The sequence below is a fragment of the Nerophis lumbriciformis genome, linkage group LG25 (assembly GCF_033978685.3).
Source record: "Nerophis lumbriciformis linkage group LG25, RoL_Nlum_v2.1, whole genome shotgun sequence".
Taxonomy (NCBI): Eukaryota; Metazoa; Chordata; class Actinopteri; order Syngnathiformes; family Syngnathidae; genus Nerophis; species Nerophis lumbriciformis.
The window spans coordinates 195,001-219,565 of record NC_084572.2 but is presented as its reverse complement, the minus strand read 5'-3'; the positions used below and the strand labels follow the sequence as shown (position 1 = coordinate 219,565).

The 24,565-nt window shown below is 41.0% G+C and overlaps 1 protein-coding gene across 3 annotated transcripts; it reads left to right on the top strand.

Annotated features, from left to right (window-relative positions):
- The first annotated feature begins 58 nt into the window (after window positions 1-58).
- nup37 (nucleoporin 37) lies at window positions 59-22,002 on the top strand. 3 transcript variants are annotated; one of them, XM_061984471.1, is made up of 10 exons: window positions 59-171; window positions 3,099-3,294; window positions 5,926-6,047; window positions 8,926-8,998; window positions 10,876-10,970; window positions 15,824-15,914; window positions 15,988-16,169; window positions 16,243-16,293; window positions 21,649-21,742; window positions 21,832-22,002. In XM_061984471.1, exons 2-10 carry the CDS (start codon window positions 3,115-3,117, stop codon window positions 21,943-21,945), a joined length of 1,002 nt encoding a protein of 333 aa, XP_061840455.1. In that variant the 5' UTR covers window positions 59-171; window positions 3,099-3,114; the 3' UTR covers window positions 21,946-22,002. The 3 variants fall into 3 exon arrangements, with proteins under 3 accessions (XP_061840455.1, XP_061840458.1, XP_061840456.1); XM_061984474.1 differs by having other exon boundaries at window positions 168-296; XM_061984472.1 differs by lacking the exon at window positions 59-171 and adding an exon at window positions 176-301.
- The last annotated feature ends 2,563 nt before the right edge of the window (window positions 22,003-24,565 follow it).

The window sequence follows — 24,565 nt, the reverse complement described above, 5'->3', positions numbered from 1 at the left end:
TAACCCAGTGGGACGAGTAAAGAAGTACGTTACTTAGTAAATTAAAAAGTTTCATTAAGTCTTTAATAAACTACTCCCCCATATTTTACCAGCAGTGGTACGTTCACAGCAGGAACCCGGATGTAGTAGACCGGAAACCCCAACCGCGCTGCTTTTGACTGTGCAGTAAAGGTAACGCATTAATTCCTATCTTTATACAAACTTTAAGCCAAATAAGATGCTTAAAGTGAATATTTAGCACTTAGACGGAACATTTAAACTGTTGCGTGAGCGAGAGGTGACTTGCTGTAAAACGAGTTAGGTACTTCTACTATAATTGTGTTTTTCTAGAAACTTCCACGGTCAACATTTATTTAAGCCTATTTTGTATGTTTATTTTTTTGCTGACTGGATATAGTAATTGACTACAAAAGTACATTTTATTCTCTAACCTGGTTACAAAAGAGGTCAGCAAGAGTAAAACGTAACTTTGCATACGGAGAACATTCTAACCCTTTATTTGTTGAATCAAAAGTATTGAAATGCAATGATTTTGGTGCATTTTCAAACAGCTAAAATTCAAGCAAACTATAATAACCTCTAATCCAAGAATGTAAAAAAAATTCTCAACAAAAGAAGGAAATGAGACTTTTGAGAATAATCAATTAAAAATAGGGATGTCCGATAATGGCTTTTTTGCCGATATCCCGATATTGGCCAACTCTTTAATTACCTATACCGATATTAACCGATAACGATATATACAGTCATGGGATTAACACATTATTATGCCTAATTTGGACAACCAGGTATGGTGAAGATAAGGTCCTTTTTTTTTTTTAAATTAATAAAATAAAATAAGATAAATAAATTATAAACACTTTCTTGAATAAAAGAGAAAGTAAAACAATATAAAAACAGTTACATAGAAACTAGTAATTTATGAAAATGAGTAAAATGAAGTGTTAAAGGTTAGTACTATTAGTGGAGCAGCAGCACGCACAATCATGTGTGCTTACGGACTGTATCCCTTGCAGACTGTATTGATATATATTGATATATAATGTAGGAACCTACCACAATATTAATAACAGAAAGAAACAACCCTTTTGTGTGAATGAGTGTAAATGGGGGAGGGAGGTTTTTTGGGTTGGTGCACTAATTGTAAGTGTATCTTGTGTTTTTTATGTTGATATAATAAAAAACAAAATCGCAAAAACGATACCGATAATAAAAAAAACGATACCAATAATTTTCGATATTACATTTTAAAGCATTTACGGACATCTCTAATTAAAAACTAATTGTATGCACCTACAACACTCCACACCTTAAGCATATCAGTATGTGTAATTGTACTATAAAAAAGATTAGACGAATAAGTCGAACAAATATGTACTTATTGTCAACTTAATGTGTATTATATTTATGCATGAGAACATTTTGCTATAAACTGTGAGGTGTGTGTTAAAATCGTGGTTGTGTTTACAAATGACAGATGCGAACAAAAGCATGTATTGTCTGTGTTATGATGTAAAGGAGAGGTGTCATTGAAAGAGCATTTTATGAATTTTCTTAATTTGTTTACATCCTAAAGTATAATTTTAATGTTATAATTTTTTTGCATGATTTTTGTATCTCTAATTTAGGTAGCCAGGGACTGCAGATGGAAATGAGCTATTTAGCTATAATCTGGTGCAGAACACATCTGACTTTGTGCCTAATGTCTCTGTGCATTGTCCCTTCAAATAAAGACTAAACTAAACTATTACGATTAAATTTAAGAAACTGTTCAAACTCAGTGTTCACAATGTACAAAGAAGAAGAATACTGAGAATTTTTTTAAACCTTATTAAAAATTACATAATCTTATTATCTCATAATCTGAACCATAAATTGCTTAACTATGTATTTATGAGAATGGTATACATTGTTTAATAAATATTTACTTACTCGTTTGTCTATTTATTTTTTTGCTTATTTATTTATCCACGGTTGTGTTACTGAGGGAGTAAAAAAACGAAAATGTCATGCTATGATACAAAAAGAGTGTAGGATTGAATTAGATCTGCTTCCTCCAATAACTGGTATTCCGACACGTGCCTACTTCCCGGAAGTGAAAACCAGTGGCGGTCGACCAAGCTGAGATGGCTGTTGTACAGCGAGCAGCGCGCAAGTTATCTGAGTACAAAAGAAGCTTAAATATTCCTGCAAGAAGCAGATACCAGCAAAGAATCTAACTGTGCAATGAAATACATCTCTATACTTTATCAAAAAAAGATTTGTCGAGTGATATCAAGGATTATGTTGGTCGCGTTCTTAGACATATGGAACTATTGTGCTCCAAACACCATTTTACACGGCAAAACGGATAGAAACTTGGAAAAGCATGGAGGTCTGCAACTTCTTTGTGTGGGAATGGGTCAAGAAAATTGGTCTTAAGACTCGTAGAAGACATGTGTTTAAGAAATACAAATAATATTACAATAAAACTTAAATGGGAACTAATTACCGTTAAAAAATATATCAAACAAGCCTTTAACAAAGTGATCACTGCAAGAAGCATGCATTCTTTGACTCTGTTTTTCTCGTCGTCGTTTCCACAAATCTTGCACTTTTCCGCCATTTTTGATAACCTCTCGAGGAACTCTGAAGAAACGTTAATCCTTCCCGCAGTTTGAACGGTTCGTACAGCCGAAAACGACACACGTATCGGCGTTTTTTTCTTCGAGAAAGGCGAGATGGCGCCTAGTACCCATTGAAAACGGAGCTAGCGTGACCACCACTAGTATTCATTGGGCGGGACGTGACGTCGGTAACATCCCAGCACCTTTTCGGACATGCTGTTTTGAGAAACTGGAAACATGTTATGTATCATTTTGTAATTGTATGCATGTGCGAACTAATACCATAACCCTATCATCATTGTAAGAAGTGTTCTCTTCTATAGGGTTTGTTTAATTATGTAATATTCTGGAGTACCTAGTAAAGTGACTGGTGAGTGTATCAGGCAAAGTGAACATATATTGATGACTTTTGTTTTCATGTAATGTACTTGCAAATTTGATATAAACACAATTTTAGATAAGTATCTTTGTTCTTTGGAAATATGTTTACAGGAGATTGTGATTTTAAATGGGCAGCACCAGGACACTCGGCATGCCGGACGATACCAGCCGAGTTCCGAGCTACACGGTACCCTGTGACGACTACGTCCACGTGGTCGAGTTCAGTCCCTTCGCTTCGGGAACGCCCGCTTCTCTGCTGGCCTACGGTGGGAACCAATATGTGGTGGTGGGCACCTGCGTCTTCCAGGTGAGACCTGCGTCATCCTACACCCCGCTTCTCTTAAGTATGTACTCTCAAAATACAAAACCCAAAAGCAGTGAAGTTGGCACGAAGTGTAAATGGTAAATAGAAACAGAATACAATGATTTGCAAATCCTTTTCAACCTTTATTCAGTTGAATAGACTGCAAAAACAAGATCAGTGTTGCATCAAGTCATAAAAATGGGGTCCCACAGTTAATTTTTGGGGTCCAACTTTTTTGTAAGCGTTTTGAAAACAAATGATAAATGTATGCCTTATCCTGTTATATCTCACATTCTATATTGTGTTTTGGAAAAAAGTTTTCATAAACGTTACTTAATTCAATAATGCAAAGAAAACACATTTTTATGCATATGTAAATGTATTCAGTTGTAAACATTCATTCACTTTCTTCTTTCCTACATGGATCTAAATCTTACCGCTGCCGGCATTTTTTGCTATGTTTTCATTTAATAAGTTGTAGGTGTATTTATTTTCAGTTCAGTACAAAAGTGTAAAACATTTTTTGCTTCGGTCATGGAATTATGATAATGGTGTGCCAGGGCATACATTTAAATGACAAATTATTGATTATTCTCACCTGTATGTACATCATCAGTCGTTTAAAAACCGCCACATCTACATTTTCATGGCAAATAATGCCAACAAACTTAGAATTTTGCAAGTTAGTTTCAATGTCATTTAATACAGTGGCGCTCAATGCCTCTAGAATTTAATCTCTGGCTTCTTGATGGCCATAAATTGTGTGTTCCCCTTTAAGAATGGCGGTATGTGGGGTGAGCATACTTGCCAACCCTCCCGGATTTTCCGGGAGACTCCCGAAATTCGGGGCCTCTCCCGAAAACCTCCCGGGACAAATTTTCTCCCGAAAATCTCCCGAAATTCAGGCGGACTCAGGTCCTCCACAATATAAAAAAGCGTACCTGCCCAATCACGTTATAACTATAGAATGATGGAGGGCGAGTTCTTGGTTTCTTATGTGGGTTTATTGTTAGGCAGTTTCATTAACGTCCTCCCAGCGTGGCAACAACACACAACAACAGCAGTCACTTTTTTGTATACCGTAAAGCAGTTTGTCTGCCGTAAACAGCAATGTTGTGACACTCTTAAACAGGACAATACTGCCATCTAGTGCATTTGATGAAAGCACTTTTGTGCGTGCCACACATCAATGCATCATCAGAGAGGGTGTTCAGCATGGTTCGAAAAATAGTGACAGAGAATAGAACAAGGATGTACAATTCAACCCTTAACTCAACAATGAGTAGATGAGTGTTGTGTGTGTATATGTGTAAATAAATGAACACTGAAATTCAAGTATTTATTTTATATATATATATATATATATATATGTATATGTATATGTATATATATATATATATATATATATATATGTATATATATATATATATGTATATATATGAAATACTTGACTTGGTGAATTCTAGCTGTAAATATACTCCTCCCCTTTTAGCCACGCCCCCAACCACGCCCCCGTCCCTCCCCGACCAGGCCCACGCCCTCCCCCCACCTCCCGAAATCGGAGGTCTCAAGGTTGGCAAGTATGGGGGTGAGTGACGTGTGTAAGTGAGTGGGCAAGTTAGGAGAGGGAGCGCTAGCATGTTCAGGAGTGTTAATAGCATGGTGGATGTCCACTTGGCTTTGTGTAAAACATAAATAAAGAGTTGGAACAAATCGACGGCCTTGTCATTCCGACCAAAGAGCGGAACCGACATACATCGGCCCTGGAGGGAACGTCTCCCCTGCGCTCCTCGACCACGGTCTGGGAGCAGACAAGCAGGAAAGGTGAAACCAATAACTGGTGCCTGGTGAGGCTGGATCTTTAAAAATTAGTGCACCCGGTCGTAAAGGTGTTCTTTTTATTAGCCCGTATATATGGCGTGCAAAACATATTTCCATCTTCATAAGTGAGCCATTTGCTGAAAAGTGGCTCCTGAAGCCACTTTTCATTGAAGCTCCGCTTCTTGGGTTTATTGCTCGCCATTACGAAAACAATAACACGCAGGAGTCGGTTAAAAAAAAAAATCTGTGTCCTTGCTGATTTACAATGCGTAAAAAGACACAAAAAGTGCGTTAACGCCAGCAGTGCAAGATACTTAATGTTCCAACTGGTAAACTTTGTTATTTTTTGAAAATACTAGTTCATTTGGAATTTGATGCCTGCCACATGTTTCAAAAAAGCTGGCACAAGTGGCAAAAAAGACTGAGAAAGTTGAGGAATGCTCATCAAACACTTATTTGGAACATCCCACAGGTGAACAGGCTAATTGGGAACAGGTTGGTGCCATGATTGGGTATAAAAGCAGCTTCCATGAAATGCTCAGTCATTCACAAACAAAGCTCGGGCGAGGGTCACAACTTTGTCAAATGCGTGAGTACATTTTCCAACAGTTTAAGAACAACATTTCTCAAGCAGCTATTGCAAGGAATTTAGGGATTTCGCCATCTACGCTCCATAATATCATCAAAAGGTTCAGAGAATCTGGAGAAATCACTGCACTTCGATCCCTCAGGCGGTACTGCATCAAAAAGCGACATCAGTGTGTAAAGGATATCACCACATGGACTCAGTTTTGTATATTTCTGTGACCACAGGAGGAGGATTTGGACGTCGAAGGAGTTAAATTTAACGTTCTCCGTGCGTTTCATCACGAATTGCGAGTGGATGCTCTCGCCTGGAGCCCTGAATCTCATCTGGACAGGATTCCGACCATCAGGTGCTACTTTTGCGACTCCTGAATTTGTAATCCACTTCAAGAAAGTTTCTGGCAGAAACGGGAGTGGAGATTGACGCTGTTCATGTGTCTTGTCTTGCATTTCATGTGAATTTTGTTATGTAAGTGCTCAAACAAGGTGCCAGACTTCACTCTTCACAAACATTCTCATCTGCGGGATGATTATTAATTCCTAATTCTGTCCAGGACAAGCAGCAGCTGTGCCACTGCAGCTGCCTGAAAGGCAGCCAAGTATTTTTGAAGAGCGAAACCCGTTTAACTAGATTGTTCGAAAGCACCGCTTTGCCCTCTCCTAATTTCAGAGGTGGATCAGAGGGTCCCGTGTTCCCTCCTGGAGGTGTCGAGGCGTGATTGCGTAATCGAAAGAGAAAGGCAAGGCAATCATTCCTGGCCCGTTGCGCTCCACACCGCAGGCTCCCGCAGCCAAGCTCTGTGACGTGCGCACTTGTTATTGCGCTGATGACCCGCCACTCGGGTTCCATCCCTGTTTGTGGTGCGCACGTATGCTGCGCCTTCCAGGAAAGGTCTTGCTGGCTCACGTCAGGCGCTGGCCCAGGGAGAGTTTGAGAGACAAGGGGGGGAAGACCTGGAGGGTACTTGAGTAGCGAGTAGCCGCTGTCCAGCACAGCAGCTTGAATATTAAACATGGCTGAAAGCTCACAGAGGGAAGCCACATGACTCAATATACACACACAGTCCGGGAGTCCAGGTCTTTACCAAGAGAGTTCTTGATTTCTGATTACAAATCATTAGATCAGAGGTGTCAAAGTGGTTTTCACTGAGGGCCACATCGCAGTTATGTTTGGCCCCAGAGGGCCGCTTCTGACAGTGAATACTATTATTACACCATTTTATTAGTCGATTTTTTTTTAAACTAAAATGTAAAAAAAATATGATAAGTTGCAATAATTTCACCTCAAAATGTAGTGTATATTGCTGTAAATGGAAAAACAGTAATGCTGTTTTTATGTTAAAAAAAAAGCAGCTCAGTTGCCATTTGTTTTTTTACTGTAAAAAAAAAAAATGCAATTTTACAGAAATATTTTTTTGTATTTTTTCCCCCCCAAATCAACATGGTAGATTTTTCGGTGTAAATGCCAAAAGGCACCACAGTTTATTACAGTAAAAAAAGTACTGTTTTTTCATTGAAATAGTAAATGGGTTATACTTGTATAGCGCTTTTCTACCTTCAAGGTACTCAAAGCGCTTTGACACTATTTCCACATTCACCCATGTATTCACACACACTGATGGAGGGAGCTGCCATGCAAGGCCCTAACCACCACCACCACCCATCAGGAGCAAGGGTGAAGTGTCTTGCTCAAGGACACAACATACGTGACTAGGTTAGTAGAAGGTGGGGATTGAACCAGGAACCCTCAGGTTGCTGGCACGGCCACTTTCCCAACCGCGCCACGTAGAGAAAAGTGCTGTAAAAACCACAGGAAATTTCACAATTTTACCATGAAATCTATTGCTACTTTTACATTGCACAATTTGATGGATAACTTACTTTTAAATCATTATTATTAGTATTTATTTATATTTAGAAAATGGTTTGAATGTTTGATAATATATTTTTGCATTATTAGACAATATTTAAGTTAATATAATTTGTGATTTCCGTATTTTTCGGACTATGTCGCTCCGGAGTATAAGTCGCACCGGCCGAAAATGCACAATAAAGAAGGAAAAAAACATATAATTTGCACTGGAGTATTAGTCGCATTTTTTGGGGACATTTATTTATAAAACCCAACACCAAGAATAGACATTTGAAAGGCAATTTAAAATAAAGAATAGTGAACAACAGGCTGATAAAGTGTACGTTATATGAGGCATAAATAACCAACTGGTATGTTAACGTAACATATTATGGTAAGAGTCATTCAAATAACTATAACATATAGAACATGCTATACAATCTGTCACTCCTAATCGCTAAATCCCATGAAATCTTATACGTCTAGTCTCTTACGTCAATGAGCTAAATAATATTATTTGATATTTTACGGAAATGTGTTAATCATTTCACACATAAGTCGCTCCCGAGTATAAGTCGCACCCCCGGCCAAACTATGAAAAAAACTGCGACTTATAGTCTGAAAAATATGGTACATGTAGTACATATATTTTTTTTCTCCCAAAATAGAAATAAATAATACATTTAGTAAGAACAGTTACAGTAGGTACTTTATTGATACATATTATTTCCAGGCTTTCCAGGGCCAAATAAAATGAAATGGCGGGCCACATCTGGGCCCCTGGGCCTTGAGTTTGACACCTGTGCATTAGATGGTTCAGGCAGACTCACGGTACAAACCAAATTAGTACAGAAGAATAAATGGCAAAGTCCTTAGTCTTTGATGGATTTGTGTCACTGCTGAGTGGTGCTCTCCTTCTAATAGCAAACCTTTTGACAATCACGTTGCTTTGACACTTGTTCTAATATCATTCATAATGTGCTCATTCGTCACAGAGGGGGCTTGGAGGGGTTATATCTAATCTTCTCTTGGTGTGATTTGTGCTGAAAACGTGTGAGCTGCCGTCTGTTGATTCTGGTAATGCGTGCGTGTGTTTTCCTTGTCAAGGGGGAGTCGGTGTAATAGTGCCAATAATAGGCAGCGCCTGATTAGAGGGAAGTCCTTGACCCGAGCAAAACTTCTTGTTTTTCTCTCTGTTTACATTAGCGTGCAATTAGAATCTACCAGGCAGGATTCTGCTGACTGCAGTCCAATTTTCGGCCACACGCACCAGCGTTCTCCGTGCACACTGAGTTTAGAGTGACATGCCTGCTGCTGTGTTTTTCTTTCGCATGTTCTTTCTTTGTTTTCACACCTTCCATTGCTTGCCTTTGCAGATTTTGCACGGCCGCAGCCGACAGAAGACTTCGCCTGTTGACTTCGGATCTTCAGGATCGCCATGAGGTCAAGGTAGTTCAACGTCTGCGGCCACATGTCTTTGGATGTTCTCATTCATCCAGGTCATTGTATTCTCAGGGCATTCAATCGATCACAACTGGACTTTTCAGTTTGTACTAGAAGGCGTTTCAGTAGGTTTCATCAGTTCATGCTCATAGATTGGTCAGATCTAGTGACAATTAACGCGCTAGAACATTTGGTCAATCAATCAGTCAAAGTTTATTTATACAGCCCTTAATCACAAGTGTCTCAAAGGGCTGCACAAGCCACAACGACATCCTCTGCTCAGATCCCACATCAGGGCAAGAAAAACTCAATGGGATACAATGAGAAACCTTGGAGGGGACCGCAGATGTGGGGAGCCCTGGGTGACTGGTGCAATGGATGTTAAGTGGATCTAGTTAATAGTGTGAGAGTCCAGTCCATAGTGGATCTAACATAATAGTGAGAGTCCAGTCCATAGTGGATCTAACATAATAGTGAGAGTCCAGTCCATAGTGGATCTAACATAATAGTGAGAGTCCAGTCCATAGTGGATCTAACATAATAGTGAGAGTCCAGTCCATAGTGGGGCCAGCAGGGGATCATCTTGAGTGGAGACAAGTCAGCAGTGCAGAGGCATCACCAACTGATGCACAGCTGAGTGGTCCAGCTAGCGCACGATCGAGTCTAGCGGCTGGTGCCTATACCTCAGTAGGCTTCATCAGTTCATTCTCATGGACTTAGATTGGTCAGATCTAGTCTAGCGGCTGGTGCCTATATCTCAGTAGGCTTCATTAGTTCATGCTCCTAGACTTAGATTGGTCAGATCTAGTCTAGCGGCTGGTGCCTATACCTCAGTAGGCTTCATCAGTTCATGCTCATGGACTTAGATTGGTCAGATCTAGTCTAGCGGCTGGTGCCTATATCTCAGTAGGCTTCATTAGTTCATGCTCCTAGACTTAGATTGGTCAGATCTAGTCTAGCGGCTGGTGCCTATACCTCAGTAGCCTTCATCAGTTCATGCTCATGGACTTAGATTGGTCAGATCTAGTCTTAGACATAGATTGGTCAGATTTAGTTTTAGACTTAGATTGGTCAGATCTAGTCTAGCGGCTGGTGCCTATACATCAGTAGGCTTCATCAGTTCATGCTCATGGACTTAGATTGGTCAGATCTAGTCTTAGACATAGATTGGTCAGACCTAGTCTTAGACTTAGATTGGTCAGATCTAGTCTAGCGGCTGGTGCTTATACCTCAGTAGGCTTTATCAGTTTATGCTCATAAACTTAGATTGGTCAGATCTAGTCTAGCGGCTGGTGCTTGATACCTCAGTAGGCTTCATCAGTTCATGCTCATAGACTTAGATTGGTCAGATCGAGTCTTAGACTTAGATTGGTCAGATCTAGTCTAGCGGCTGGTGCCTATACCTCAGTAGGCTTCATCATTTCATGCTTATAGACTTAGATTGGTCAGATCTAGTCTAGCGGCTGGTGCCTATACCTCAGTAGGCTTCATCATTTCATGCTTATAGACTTAGATTGGTCAGATCTAGTCTAGCGGCTGGTGCTAAAACCCCAAATATTTATACTCCAAAACCAGGAGGGCATCAAAACAGTTGTTTTTCTCACTACAAAAGGGCAAGCCATCCTTGCCCAGGCACACCCTCCTGGTTTTGAAGTATGCATATTTGGGGTTTTGGCACCAGCCGCTAGACTAGATTTGGCCAATTTAAGGCAAAGATTAAGATCTGACCAATCCCTAAATCTATAAGCATGAACTGATGAAGCCTACTCGGAAAAGTGGCGGAACGTTTTTTAAGACAAACCGCTCAGTCCAGTTGCAATCGATCGAATGCCGTGAGATTGTATTTTTTTCTAAGTTTTGTTCTGTGTTTTCTTGTCTCCCAGGTGATGGAGGGCCACAGCAGCTACATTAACCATTTGGTGTTTGAGCCCTCTGAAGGGAAGCAAATTGCTTCCGTCAGCGATGACCACACTTGCAGGTCCACATTGTTTTTAGTATTTCCATGTACAATACGTGTGTTACGCATGTGTGCGCGCTGCCGGCTTCTGGTTTGGAGTTCTGTTTTCTGTTACGGGTTCAGAAAGTCCTGGCCGTGTTTCCACAGTGTAACATGATGCTAAGCACAACACGCTCTGCTGTGACTGTGCGTAAGCGCCGAGCTGTTTGGCTAATTGCTTAAATATGGAAATCCAATTAGCCGCAGAAGGTTTTCCCTCTCTTAGGGCGAGCAGAGAGGGGGGAACCTTCACAAAGACCACCCCTTCCCTGAATGTTCCTTTTTGATTTAATGATAGAGTTTGGAAAAAGTGTGCAATGAGCAGCAAGGTTCACCTCTGGGACACGCCCCTCAAGAGGGCCCCTCAATAGGGTTCCTTCAGCTTTTCAGCCGCTTGTTTTGGTTCAAGTTTCCATTCACTCTCATTGCAGAACCAGCAGCACATGAAAGTGTGGAGGATTTAGCAAACTTGACACTTGGGCATATTGTCTCTAATGAAGTGGTTAATTATTGTTTTTTGTCATAGTTCTTATATTGGTTCTTTTTTTATCAGTGCTGGCTTGGTCTCACTCAGGGCCCTGGTCCGGCACCTTGGGCTCGCCCCCCTCCTGTGAGCGGCCAGAGAAAACAGCAGTGTGCTCCATCTGCTGAAAGATTTAAACTCCGTCATGTTGAGAAAATACATAGCACCGGAGGAAGACTGAGGCGGAACAAAGGATAGATCAAGTTAACGGGTGAGGAGCTTCCAGTCAGCCCACACAAATGCGAGAGGAAGAAACAGTGGCTCTTATGAATAAGAAAAAAAAATGTGGGGAGGGGAAACGTACACTCTCATGTAAAGGCTCATGACCTCTCCATCACTCTGTTTTTCTTGGCTGCGCCACCTCTACTATAAGTTTGCTGAGCTTTGTCATCACTGTCCCCTGCAGTTGTGGGAACTCGGCGGCCGCCAAAACACGCAACCCAATGCCGCCGACTCCCATGTCCTCGGGCCAGGTTTGCACTTGCCTCATGTAGCCTAAACACCTACAAATGCGCCACCTAAAGAGCAAAAGGCCAAACTGCAGTTTCAGAAGGGATCGTATAGTCGTCTGGCTTTATTATAAGCTATCAGGCACCTGCTGCTGCTCCATGACACCTGTTTGAACATTTATTGCGGACACCTGGTTGGGTACATTGTGAATGTCTGCAAGATAGGTACTCTTTTTTTCGTGTAGTAGTGTCTGCACAGATGTCCTTTTGAGGTTTGTGAGTGATGCAGCGTTCAGCAGGTCATCGGTGTCAAGTCTTTTTTTTCCCCTTTTTAAAAAAATTTTTTTTTTTTACATTGTTCGGCAAAGCTTTTGTTTTTTCGGGATGCCGGTGTTCCCTGTTTGAAGGCTAGCGCGGTTGACCACAGTTTGGCATCTGTGGAGTAGCATGCAATCGAGCTGGTCTTGGCGAGCGCTCTGAAAAAATAAGGTAGAGTCATTGTTTTGCTGCTGTGGTCTGTGGGGGTGCCGGGGAATATTCTTTATTCCACAATGTCGAGCGTTAACAGAGGCCTCCGTCTGAAACAAATCATGTCGTCAGCTAGATGACTGCTTGGTCTTTGCAGGTACCGTGTGGGGCTTCAAGGTATTCTTCTTCATCTTGTCATTCAGCCCCTTTCCCTTTCTTCCCAAGACCTTGTTCTCTCTGCAACCCCTGTGCCCTTGTCTCCACCTTTTCTTCCCATGGAAGGATCATTCAAAGGTGGTTAACCATAGATCCAGTTCTCAGGAACCACAGCTTCCTTTGTCCAAGTCCTTCATTACATCCATGTGCACGTTCACAGCTGCTTTTGCTATCACGTCTCCCTGAGTTATTGAATCAATTACAGCGGGTCGGACGTCCTCCTCAAATGACTTTTGACCATTCGAGTCCAGCACTTCAGAATCCTGGACTCTAAACAAGCTGAATGGCAGCGAGCCGCCCAGAGCGAAACATTTGCTCTGTTGACAGGGAAGTGAGACGCCAGGATATTTCCCTCTCTGCCCCCGCTATCAAAGCAATAAAAGGAGGCTCCCGATTTCCCCTGTAAGCAAAAGTCAGACTGACATGCAAATTGAATTCCTGGAACGCTTAACAATTCCTTTGCTTTAGATGGCAGACAGATCTAAATAAGTGGTGGCTTTCTACAATGAAATCTTGAATCATATCAAATAAACACAAGTACCCTGTGTAAACAAGAAAGTTCAGAGAGTGCAGCAGAAAGGCTCAGAGCAAAACAAATGCGTCTGATGTAATAAAATAAGCCTATGATTCTTGGGGAAAAATACGAACAAGTCGACGTTTGAGGAACTTCACACTCTTTGCTTTACACCGGTTTGTTTTTGGCCTAACACTTGCTGCATTTTGTTGGGGAATCTTGTCAAAAAAAAAAGTCAACATGGGAAGCAAAGCCAGCTTTCCGTAACAGTGATTGTCTTTTTCCTACTGTAAAACTGAGTTGTTCTGCAGTGAAGCCGTCAAGCGGATCCTGACGCTGCTAATCAATTTCTTTGCTTTCCTGTGTTGTCAACGACATAAAATGAAAGCACTAGTGCACAGGTGTCAAACGCAAGGACCTGGGGCCAGATCTGGCCCGCAAACACCTGGACATGATATATGTAAAAGTACTTAATATTTTCTCACTAAATGTAATCGATTTTTTTCATTTTGACAGAAAAAATGTATGTACTGCTTGAAATTGCATGCCTTTTAAACTTTAATAGTATCCATTATTGCAACAAATATTACAGTATATTATCATACTTTCCAAACATTTTTTGTCTAAGAAGAAATAAATACTTAAATATCTGCTTGACTTATGATTTTAAAGCAAACTACCCATCAAATAAAAAAAAATTACAATACATTTTACGATGTTCTTTACAGCAAATGTAAATTGAAATTAATTACCATTTTTTGCGTTAAAATTCTGTTGATTGAGCTGCCATATTTTTACTGTAAAATCTTGTTTTTATCGGTGTATTACTGTAAATGGAAAGACAGTACATTTGTTTTTACCATACTTGCCAACCCTCCCGGATTTTCCGGGAGACTCCCGAAATTCAGCGCCTCTCCCGAAAACCTCCCGGGACAAATTTTCTCCCGAAATTTAGGCGGACTCAGGTCCTCCACAATATAAAAAAGCGTACCTGCCCAATCACGTTATATCTATAGAATGATGGAGGGCGAGTTCTTGGTTTCTTATGTGGGTTTATTGTTAGGCAGTTTCATTAACATCCTCCCAGCGTGGCAACAACACACAACAACAGCAGTCACTTTTTTGTATACCGTAAAGCAGTTCGTCTGCCGTAAACAGCAATGTTGTGACACTCTTAAACAGGACAATACTGCCATCTAGTGCATTTGATGAAAGCACTTTTGTGCGTGCCACACATCAATGCATCATCAGACAGGGTGTTCAGCATGGTTAGAAAAATAGTGACAGAGAATAGAACAAGGATGGACAATTCAACCCTTAACTCAACAATGAGTAGATGAGTGTTGTGTGTGTATATGTGTAAATACATGAACACTGAAATTCAAGTATTTATTTTATATATATATATATATATATATATATAAAAAAAAAATATATATATATATATATATATATATATATAGCTAGAATTCACTGGACGTCAAATATTTCTTATATATATATATATATATATATATATATATATATATATATATGAAATACTTGACTTGGTGAATTCTAGCTGTAAATATACTCCTCCCCTTTTAGCCACGTCCCCGGCCCAACCCGACCACTGGTCGTGGAACTGTGGACCAGCTCTATACTCTCGGCAGGGTCTTTTTGAGGGTGCATGGGAGTTTGCCCAACCAGTCTACATGTTCTTTGTAGACTTGTAGAAGGCATTCGACCGTGTCCCCCGGGAAGTCCTGTGGGGAGTGCTCAGAGAGTATGGAGCACCGGACTGTCTGATTGTGGCTGTCCGCTCCCTGTATGATCAGTGTCAGACATTAAGTCGGACCCGTTTCCAGTGAGGGTTGAACTCCGCCAATTTTGCCCTTTATCACCGATTCCGTTCATAACTTTTATGGACAGAATTTCTAGGCGCAGTCAAGACGTTGAAGGGATCCAGTTTGGTGGCTGCAGGATTAGGTCTCTGCTTTTTGCAGATGATGTGGTCCTGATGGCTTCATCTGGCCAGGATCTTCAGCTCTCACTAGATTGGTTCGCAGCCGAGTGTGAAGCGACTGGGATGGGAATCAATACCTCCAAGTCCGAGTCCATGGTTCTCTTCTCGCCCGGAAAAGGGAGGAGTGCCATCTCCGGGTTGGGGGGGAGATCGTGTCCCAAGTGGAGGAGTTCAAGTACCTCAGAGTCTTGTTCACGAGTGAGAGAAGAGTGGATCGTGAGATGGACAGGTGGATCGGTGCGGCGTCTTCACTAATGTGGACGCTGTATCAATCCGTTGTGGTGAAGAAGGAGCTGAGCCGGAAGGCAAAGCTCTCAATTTACCGGTTGATCTATGTTACCATCCATACCAGTGGAAGAAGATGGATGGATGCTGTAAATGTAAAGTTTTTACTGTAAAACCGACAGTCTACTTAAAACAATTTATATAATTAATAATGAAATCCAGAGGCAAATTCATACATTATTCGCTGTTACAATCATAACTGTGATCTGGCCCTCAATGAAAACCAGTTTGACATCCCTGCACTAGTGCCTACAACAAGAAAATGTATTTTTACAGTGTTTTAATTTCAGAAGTGGTGGCGTAGAAGAACACATTAAATATTAACTTTTGTTGTCGCTGTAGGCACATGGTCATTGTGCGTTTGTATTTGTCCAGGGTGTGGGACTTGGACGGAAGTCAGACTGCCACGTTCCGACTTCGCTCTCCTGGCGTTAGCGTTTGCTGGCATCCAGAGGAAGTCTTCAAGGTAGGCACTTGATTAAAAAAAAAAGGATACTCTGACTGTAAGCGCAACTAGAATATGTGGATATCTTCCTCAGTTGATGGTGGCAGAGAAGAAGGGCACCATTCGTTTCTATGACCTGGTGACCCAGCAGGCCATACTGTCTCTGGACTCTGGCCAGTCGCCTCTCACCTCTGCTGACTGGTGCCTCACCAACACCATCAAAGTGGGCGCTGTGGCAGGCAACGACTGGCTCATCTGGGACATAACGCGCTCCAGGTGCCACCAAGACACCCATGCTTTGTGTTTGTTAAAAATGCTGATTAAGCAAGTTGTGTTTTACGGATTGCAGCTACCCTCAAGAGAAAAGGCCGGCCCACCGAGATAAAGCACAACAGTTCAAGTAAGAAACATTTGCTGCCTAAAAATAGGGAAAGGCGAAGCTTTTTATCCGCTCATAAAATAGTTGGCAGGTAAATACTATTTAAACCAGCCGTCTTGTCAAGGTTACAATTTACATGCGTGCTCCTCCTGCGTTTCACTTCTGTGCTTTAAGCATACCAAAACACTTCTCACATAAGTAAGGCTATAAAGAGATATGTTTCCTGTTTCCTAAATTGTTGTGATGTTTGCACAGTTGATTATTTTCTAGTCCAGGGAGTAACGTAGCAGGAGTCCTCTTTAAATGCTGGATGGGGAATAATAATGTCTGTTTATGTACTGGATGTAGTGCATCTCATGCAGTGGGATGAAAAGTATTTAAACCCACATCTGAATTAATCAGTTAGGGATGTACCTATTTAATGTAGTGTTTTTTTTGCACGTCCTTATTTTACAATGAGAAGAAGGTATTTTAGTTTTGCGTGCATGTTGCTCATTCCAACTAATTGATGCCACTTGCTTGTAAATGTTTTTTCAACTATAAATCTGATTTTATTGTACATTGACCTACGTAAAATGTGTATTGTTCCATCTCAAGCAACTTTATTTCAATATTCCTCGTGACTCATTTGAGTGACCGGAGTTAGTTTTAGCAGAAAATTAACAAATAGCAGTAGACTTGGCATTTATGCTACAAAACACAAAACCAGTGAATTTGGCACGTTGTGTAAATCGTTAATAAAAACTGAATACAATGATTTGCAAATCCTTTTCAACCTATATTCAGTTGAAAAGACTGCAAAGACAAGATACTTAACGCTCGAACTGGAAAACGTTATTTTTTGCAAATATTAGCTCATTTGGAATTTGATGCCTGCAACATGTTTCAAAAAAGCTGGCTCAAGTGGCATAAAAGACTGAGAAAGTTGAGGAATGCTCATCAAACACTTATTTTGGAACATCCCACAGGTGAACAGGCTAATTGGGAACAGGTGGGTGCCATGATTGGGTATAAAATCACAAACGATTCACAAACAAGGATGGGGCGAGGGTCACTACTTTGTCAACAAATGCCTGAGCAAATTGTTTAAGAACAACATTTCTCAACAAGCTATTGCAAGGAATTTAGGGATTTCAACATCTACGGTCTGTAATATTATCAAAAGGTTCAGAGAATCTGGAGAAATCACTGCACGTAAGCAGCAAGGCTGAAAACCAACATTAAATGCCCGTAACCTTTGATCCCTCAGGCAGTACTGCATCAAAAACCCACATCAGTGTGTAAAGGATATCACCACATGGGCTCAGGAACACTTCAGAAAACCACTGTCAGTAACTGCAGTTGGTCGCTACATCTGTAAGTGCAAGTTAAAACTCTACTATGTAAAGCCAAAGCCATTTATCAACAACACCCAGAAACGCTGCCGGCTTCGCTGGGCTCGAGCTCATCTAAGATGGACTGATTTGGAGTTTTAGGTTTTGTACATATGCATATTGTTCCATCCCAAGCAACTTTCTTTCAATATTCCTAAGCCAAGGGCAACTCATTTGAGTGACAGGAGTTAGTTTTTAGCATAAAATTAACAAATAGTGTTAGATGTGGCATTTATGCTATTAGCATGTTGACACTAAGCAAATTACCGTGGTTCAGTAAAAGATTTATTAAAACATTTAGGTAACGAGATTGTGCTGACATTTATGGCCCCCAGTAATAGGTGAAATTTAATAAAAAATGCAGAAAAATAAATTCTTCCTGTGGACCATGTGACTTGTAGAATAATCAAAATGGGCTTATGTGTTAGGGTCCCTGTGTGCCATCCTATTAAAGCCATGTACACAAACACTGATACTTTAAAAAAACGCATATCCGGTGTTAAAACGATCTCCATTCACACGAGGGTAGTTTCAAAACAGTCTGTGTCTACACGCAAACGCAGAAACACCAGCTGTCATGCACATTTTGTCCAATCAGAGGCCAGGAAAAGCAGCCACAGCTGACATGGGAGCATTACGCCTCTGTTAATGTGATGATGTTAATTGTGATATTCTAGACGTACAATGTATCTTCAAAATCAGCCCACACTTACACAGAGCCAGGGAAACATTATGAATGTTTGTTTTAAGTGGCATAGCGTGCACACGCGTGTGTGCTGCTGTGAAACCCAACTCTCTTGGAATTATAACGCATTTAACCATGCACTTAGTGATATATTACATGTGCACTGAAGTGTACATTATCTGTGTACATTATCTTTCAAAACGGCAGGTAGCGCCCCCATCTATTGCTACACAAATGGAACAAACACACATAAGTATATAACTTCATATTCTGTTGTTAAATAAAGGTTAAAAACATGAGATCATTTTGCACCTTTTTATGTCACAAAACTAAAAGTTTTGCTGTCAAAGTTGTCCCATCAGCTGGTGTCTTATTCCAAAACAGCTGACCATCATTGGCGCTGGCAGGAATGTTGCATCATAAATGGTGAGTGTAGCAGTAGCGTGGCTCAGAGCCCATTTTGATACGCCATTTCATCAATGAAGCGTGAAAGTAGGTGTATGTTTATGTTTTAATCATACAATAAGTCCTTAGTCAAGTGTGTTTAAAGCCAGCAAGCCAGTATTGTTGACCATTGTACTTTGGAAATGACCATCAGATACAAGCCAAAACTCTCTGTTTGACATTACACGCTGAGGACAGTTTTAATACTCTTCGCCCTGGCCAGCATTTTCAAAAGTGTGCGTTACGCCAGTCACGTGAACGCGTGACGTAGAGGTAGGAACAGCAGATCCCTTCCCCACCATCAACAATGCAAAACATGCAGACATTGTGAGAGCCAACACGATAACTTTGTGAAAAATTTTGATCCAGAAACGTATATCGTTGATCCTGAAGTCAAGGAAAAAAGTATACCATTTCTGAGGGATTTAAATGATGTTAAAGTGTAATTATAGGAAGTGAACAGACTAGGGATGTCCCGATCCAGGTTTTTGCACTTCCGATCCGATACCGATACTGACCGATTCTGGCCTATCCGAGCATGTATTAAAGTTTAAAGTTATTTAGCCTACTTAGTTGTCAGAATCATGTTGAAAAGGGTTTTAGTACTCTTGATAACAACTAGCCAGCTGAATTAGGGGAGTTTGAATAATACACAATGGTTGGTAACAAGAAACTGACCTGTGTATTCAAGGATAAACACAAAATAGACAAAATTATACATGACAAACAGAAATGGCATCATTGAACTAGGGCTGGGCGATATGGCCTTTTTTAAATATTGCGATATTTTAAGGCCATATTGCGATACACAATATATATCTCGATATTTTGCCTTAGCCTTGAATGAACACTTGATGCATATAATCACAGCAGTATGATGATTCTATGTGTTTTGATTGATTGATTGAGACTTTTATTAGTAGGTTGCACAGTGAAGTACATATTCCGTACAATTGACCACTAAATGGTAACACCCGAATAAGTTTTTCAACTTGTTTAAGTCGGAGTCCACTTAAATTGATTCATGATGCAGATATATACTATCAGATATATACTATCATCATAATACAGTCATCACACATTGAATTATTTACATTATTTATAATCTAGGGTGTGGAGGGGGGCGCCGGATGTAAGTGTCAAAAAGACAGCCAAAAGAGTTTGATATGAGAATAAATCTAAAGTTAAAATATAGGATAGAAATGCACCCATTTGCAGGAAATGTAGTCTTGATTTTCAAAATGTTCTTTCAAGGCTTGCATGTTTACATTAAAACATTCTTCTTCATACTGCATTAATATATGCTACTTTTAAACTTTCATGCAGAGAAGGGAATCACAACTAAAAAAATCACTAATGTTTTCATACGATGTGGAAATTTTTGCCTCGGCATTTTGATGGTGTGGACGTGTGGCACCGAATGGAGATAAGCGTCTCGACAGACGTCACAATATTTGAACAATGATGACGAAAACTGTTTTCTCTCTCGTGTCCGTGTGTCGAAAATTGTTATGCGCTTATTTTTTAATTTGATTTTGTGCGTGGCATAGATTTGCTATGCGCAGAGGACGCTTAAACAGTGCGCAATTGCACAGGCGAGCACCTTAGAGGGAAGGTTGCTCGCACGGCTGCGCTAGCATCACAGCTAACGTTAGCTATGCTGCTACCTCTCTGCTCGGGGAGGACGTATACATATGTGACGTATGACGTGACAGTATGTGACGTGTGTAAGAAGGAAATCACAACTAAAAAAATCACTAATGTTTTCATACGATGTGGAAATTTTTGCCTCGGCATTTTGATGGTGTGGACGTGTGGCACCGAATGGAGATAAGCGTCTCGACAGACGTCACAATATTTGAACAATGATGACGAAAACGGTTTTCTCTGTCGTGTCCGTGTGTCGAAAATTGTTATGCGCTTATTTTTTAATTTGATTTTGTGCGTGGCATAGATTTGCTATGCGCAGAGGACGCTTAAACAGTGCGCAATTGCACAGGCGAGCACCTTAGAGGGAAGGTTGCTCGCACGGCTGCGCTAGCATCACAGCTAACGTTAGCTATGCTGCTACCTCTCTGCTCGGGGAGGACGTATACATATGTGACGTATGACGTGACAGTATGTGACGTATGACGTGACAGTATGTGACGTGTGTAAGAAGGTGCACTTGCTGTCTGTGAGAGGGAGACACAGGAAAGAGTGAGAAGAGCCTGTCGTGTAATGCCAGCAGCTAAAAGCAACTGCGTGAGAATTCACAGACCTGTGGATGTGTTGAAGGTGTGCTGGAAAATGCGGAACGGAAATTAGGGAGCAGCAGAAAAGTGGAATGTATTATTTAAATCGGTGCGTTGGAAAACACGGACCGCAGTTTTTTTTAAAACTGGATCTGGATCGGCATTTTCCCATGCCTTGCCGATACGCAATTTTTGGCAAATATCGGCAGCCGATCCGATCCAAATATCGGATCGGGACATCCCTAGAACAGACAACAAATGCTCTTTTTCAAGTTCAAAGTAGTTCATCTTTTAGATTGTATTAATTAAATATGTAATTATATGAAAGTACAACATTTTGCTTGATAAATTGTTTTATTTTACAGTCAATTGTATGATACATTTACATTTACTGGGGATGCCAATGAATGGTATCAATTTGGTGGAAAGGCCAATGGATATATTGAATTACTTTACATTCACATTTGCATACGAAAGAGCAGCATTTTGGTTGTAGCGGATGTCTGCACTCTCAAGAAGCTCTTCATTTGTGAAATAATCACAGGTAAATATCCCAGCTCATCTTTTGCAGTCTTTCCCACAGAAAGAATGTATCTCGTTGTGTCGAAATGCCATTCAAAAATGTGTTCTTTCCCCTCAGGTGGTCTCGAGCTAACGAAAACCTTTTCGCGACCACCGGATGTCCGGGTAAGGTCAACACTCAGCTGCTCATCCACCATCTTGGCCACCCACAGGTTGGTAAGAAGCCAGGTGGCAGTATTTTGTGTTACCTTCTTTGGACCGACATTTTTTTTTTGTCCCCCTTACCTCAATGTCCTCACAGCCGGTGACGATCGGCTCGGCCACGGTGGGCTCTGGCCTCAGTTGGCACCGCACGCTCCCGCTGTGCGTGATCGGCGGCGATAGAAAGCTCTGCTTCTGGATGACTGAGATGTAACCACAGGGTAGTGGTGTTGCTTTTGTAAGTGATTGAATAAAATATGTATTATTAGTATATGCATAATGTGCGTGGAATTGTGTGAACAGGTTGTAGTCTTCCCACCCCATTGTTCCTGACTAACATATCCACCTCACCTCATTTTTCTTGTGATGTGGCAGCTCTTTAGCTGTTGATTCCTACAACCAACTATCCTTGTACGTCACATTACTAAGACTTTATTGCTTGACAAGGCACATTGTGGATCTCTCCCCCGGGTTGCAGCCTTCTTAAAACCTCCTATAATGCACTGAATCTACTCCAGTGTTGTAACTCAAAACAACATGCTGTTCCTTCAAAGCCAGTCAAGTGTTTGGCCCTGCCACAGAATATCATCCTGCTGAGGTGCACTTGTGTGGTTATCTGGACATAACTCTTCCTCCACCATTTGGAGGATTTATTGTCAAATCCTGCCCAGAGTGCTGCAGATCAAAGAGAGGCACCTGTGCCAACCCTTCAGTAGTCCACAGAGTCATCCATCTTGCCATCTTTTGGCATTCTGTCCACTCATGACAGCTCCTACTAAGAATATTTGTGCAATCTCTTCCACCCACTATTAAGCATGTAACTACCACTATGCTCAGTGGGGTGCATGAAGTGGAATACTGTGTTATTCTACCTCCATGCCCTTGTGTAATTTATGTTATCACTGGACTCAACTGACACATTGAGGAATGGGCCAAAAAAACAAATCATTACTTCTGGGGAAAATTACATCTCTTTTCGGGAAGGCTGTCTTTGTGATTTGTGTTCTAAGAACATAGCACCAGCAGCCAAAGATTTAGAACAAACCTGTTAAATTTAGATGAAACATTCCTGAGAACGAATAACTTCATTATGCAGCGTAGTTTCTGTCCCTTTGGTCTAAACCAGGGGTCGGCAACCCGCGGCTCCGGAGCCGCATGCGGCTCTTTGATCACTCTGATGCGGCTCAGCAGCTTACTTGCCGACCCCCCCGATTTTTCACCCTTGTAGTTATAATAAGGGCGTGCCATGATGGTCCAGCATTTGGCGCCCTCTACAATCTGTATTAACAGCATGCCAGCCCAACCCCATGTTATGCAGTATGCATCTTCTGCTTGCAAACGTGCGTGACAGCAAGGCATACTTGGTCAACAGCCACACAGGTTACACTAACGGTGGCCATATAAAACAACTTTAACACTCTTACTAATAATGTGCCACACTTTGAACCAAAACCAAACAAGAATGACAAACACATTTCGGGAGAACATCTGCACCTTAACACAACAGAACAAATACCCAGAATCCCATGCAGCCCTGACTCTTCCGGGCTACATTATACACCCCTGCTACCACCAAACCCCGCCCCCACCCCAACCCTGCTCCCTCACACATCACAACACTCAGTAAACGTTTGGGAACTGAGGAGACACATTTTTCAGGCGGAATTCTTTCCCATTCTTGCTTGATGTACAGCTTAAGTTGTTCAACAGTCTGTGGTCTCCGTTGTGGTATTTTAGGCTTCATAATGCGCCACACATTTTCAATGGGAGACCTAAACTAATATTTGCAACAAAAAAAAAAGTTTGCCAGTTCGAACATGAAGTATCTTGTCTTTGCTGTCTATTCAATTGAATATAGGTTGAAAAGGATTTGCAAATGTTTTTATTTACCATTTACACAACGTGCCAACTTCACTGGTTTTGTTTTTTTGTTGACATGACTTTTGGGTGGAACTTAAAGATTTTTTATCAACATTTAAGAACTTCTGTCAAAATCATCAGTTCATTCTTACCAAACCAAAACCATTAGAGAATTACAGGCCATCCAATCAAACCCCCGTCCATGCAATGCTATCAAGACTTTGTGTTCATTGCCTTCCACGAAATCATCTTACTCTTGACATCCAATTACTGTCAAACAATGCGTATATAGAATCAACCGAAACCTTTTGAAGACCTTCAGCCTTTAAAAACCAGTACATCAACTTTGTATGTTTCTTGGCCGGCAGGTTAACCGCCTTTCGCAAAGCATAACATGCTACCGCTCTCCTTGGTCGCTCGTTTTGTTTGAACAAGTCCAATGTGGTTGTTGCCTAGTCTTTGCTGTGCTTTTGGGGGTAAGTGGTGCTGGAGCAGCTGCACACCAACAAGAGAACCATAATGGTCTGGCCACACTCTGAATGTTTTCCAAAGAGTTTTAAGTCTTTTTTTTGCACACCTTCCCCCTAAAATATGATTCATTGGTCTGACTGGCCTTGCAGATCTTTGTGACCTAAGGACGCCATCTAATGGCTGAGCTGTGAAAAAACATGACATTTTTGTGACTAAATTACTGAAACCTCTCGTTCATCCGGTTTATGTTAGAGGACTTCCTGAGAAATCTGAATAATGCAGCTTTCTGCCCACTGCTTCTATTGTTTTGTCTTGTTTCAAACTGTAACCACAATAAACGTTTTTAGGCTTCGAGGTTTGGGTTTGGCTTAAACGTTCGTCCTGTTTTTGTTGTTTTCCCACAATGAAAGTTAAAAGTTTTAAAGAGCATTAATGAATTCTCATCTATACTATCAGTTGTCCTTTATTCAAGAGTCTGACCGAATTACTGTTAATACATTAAC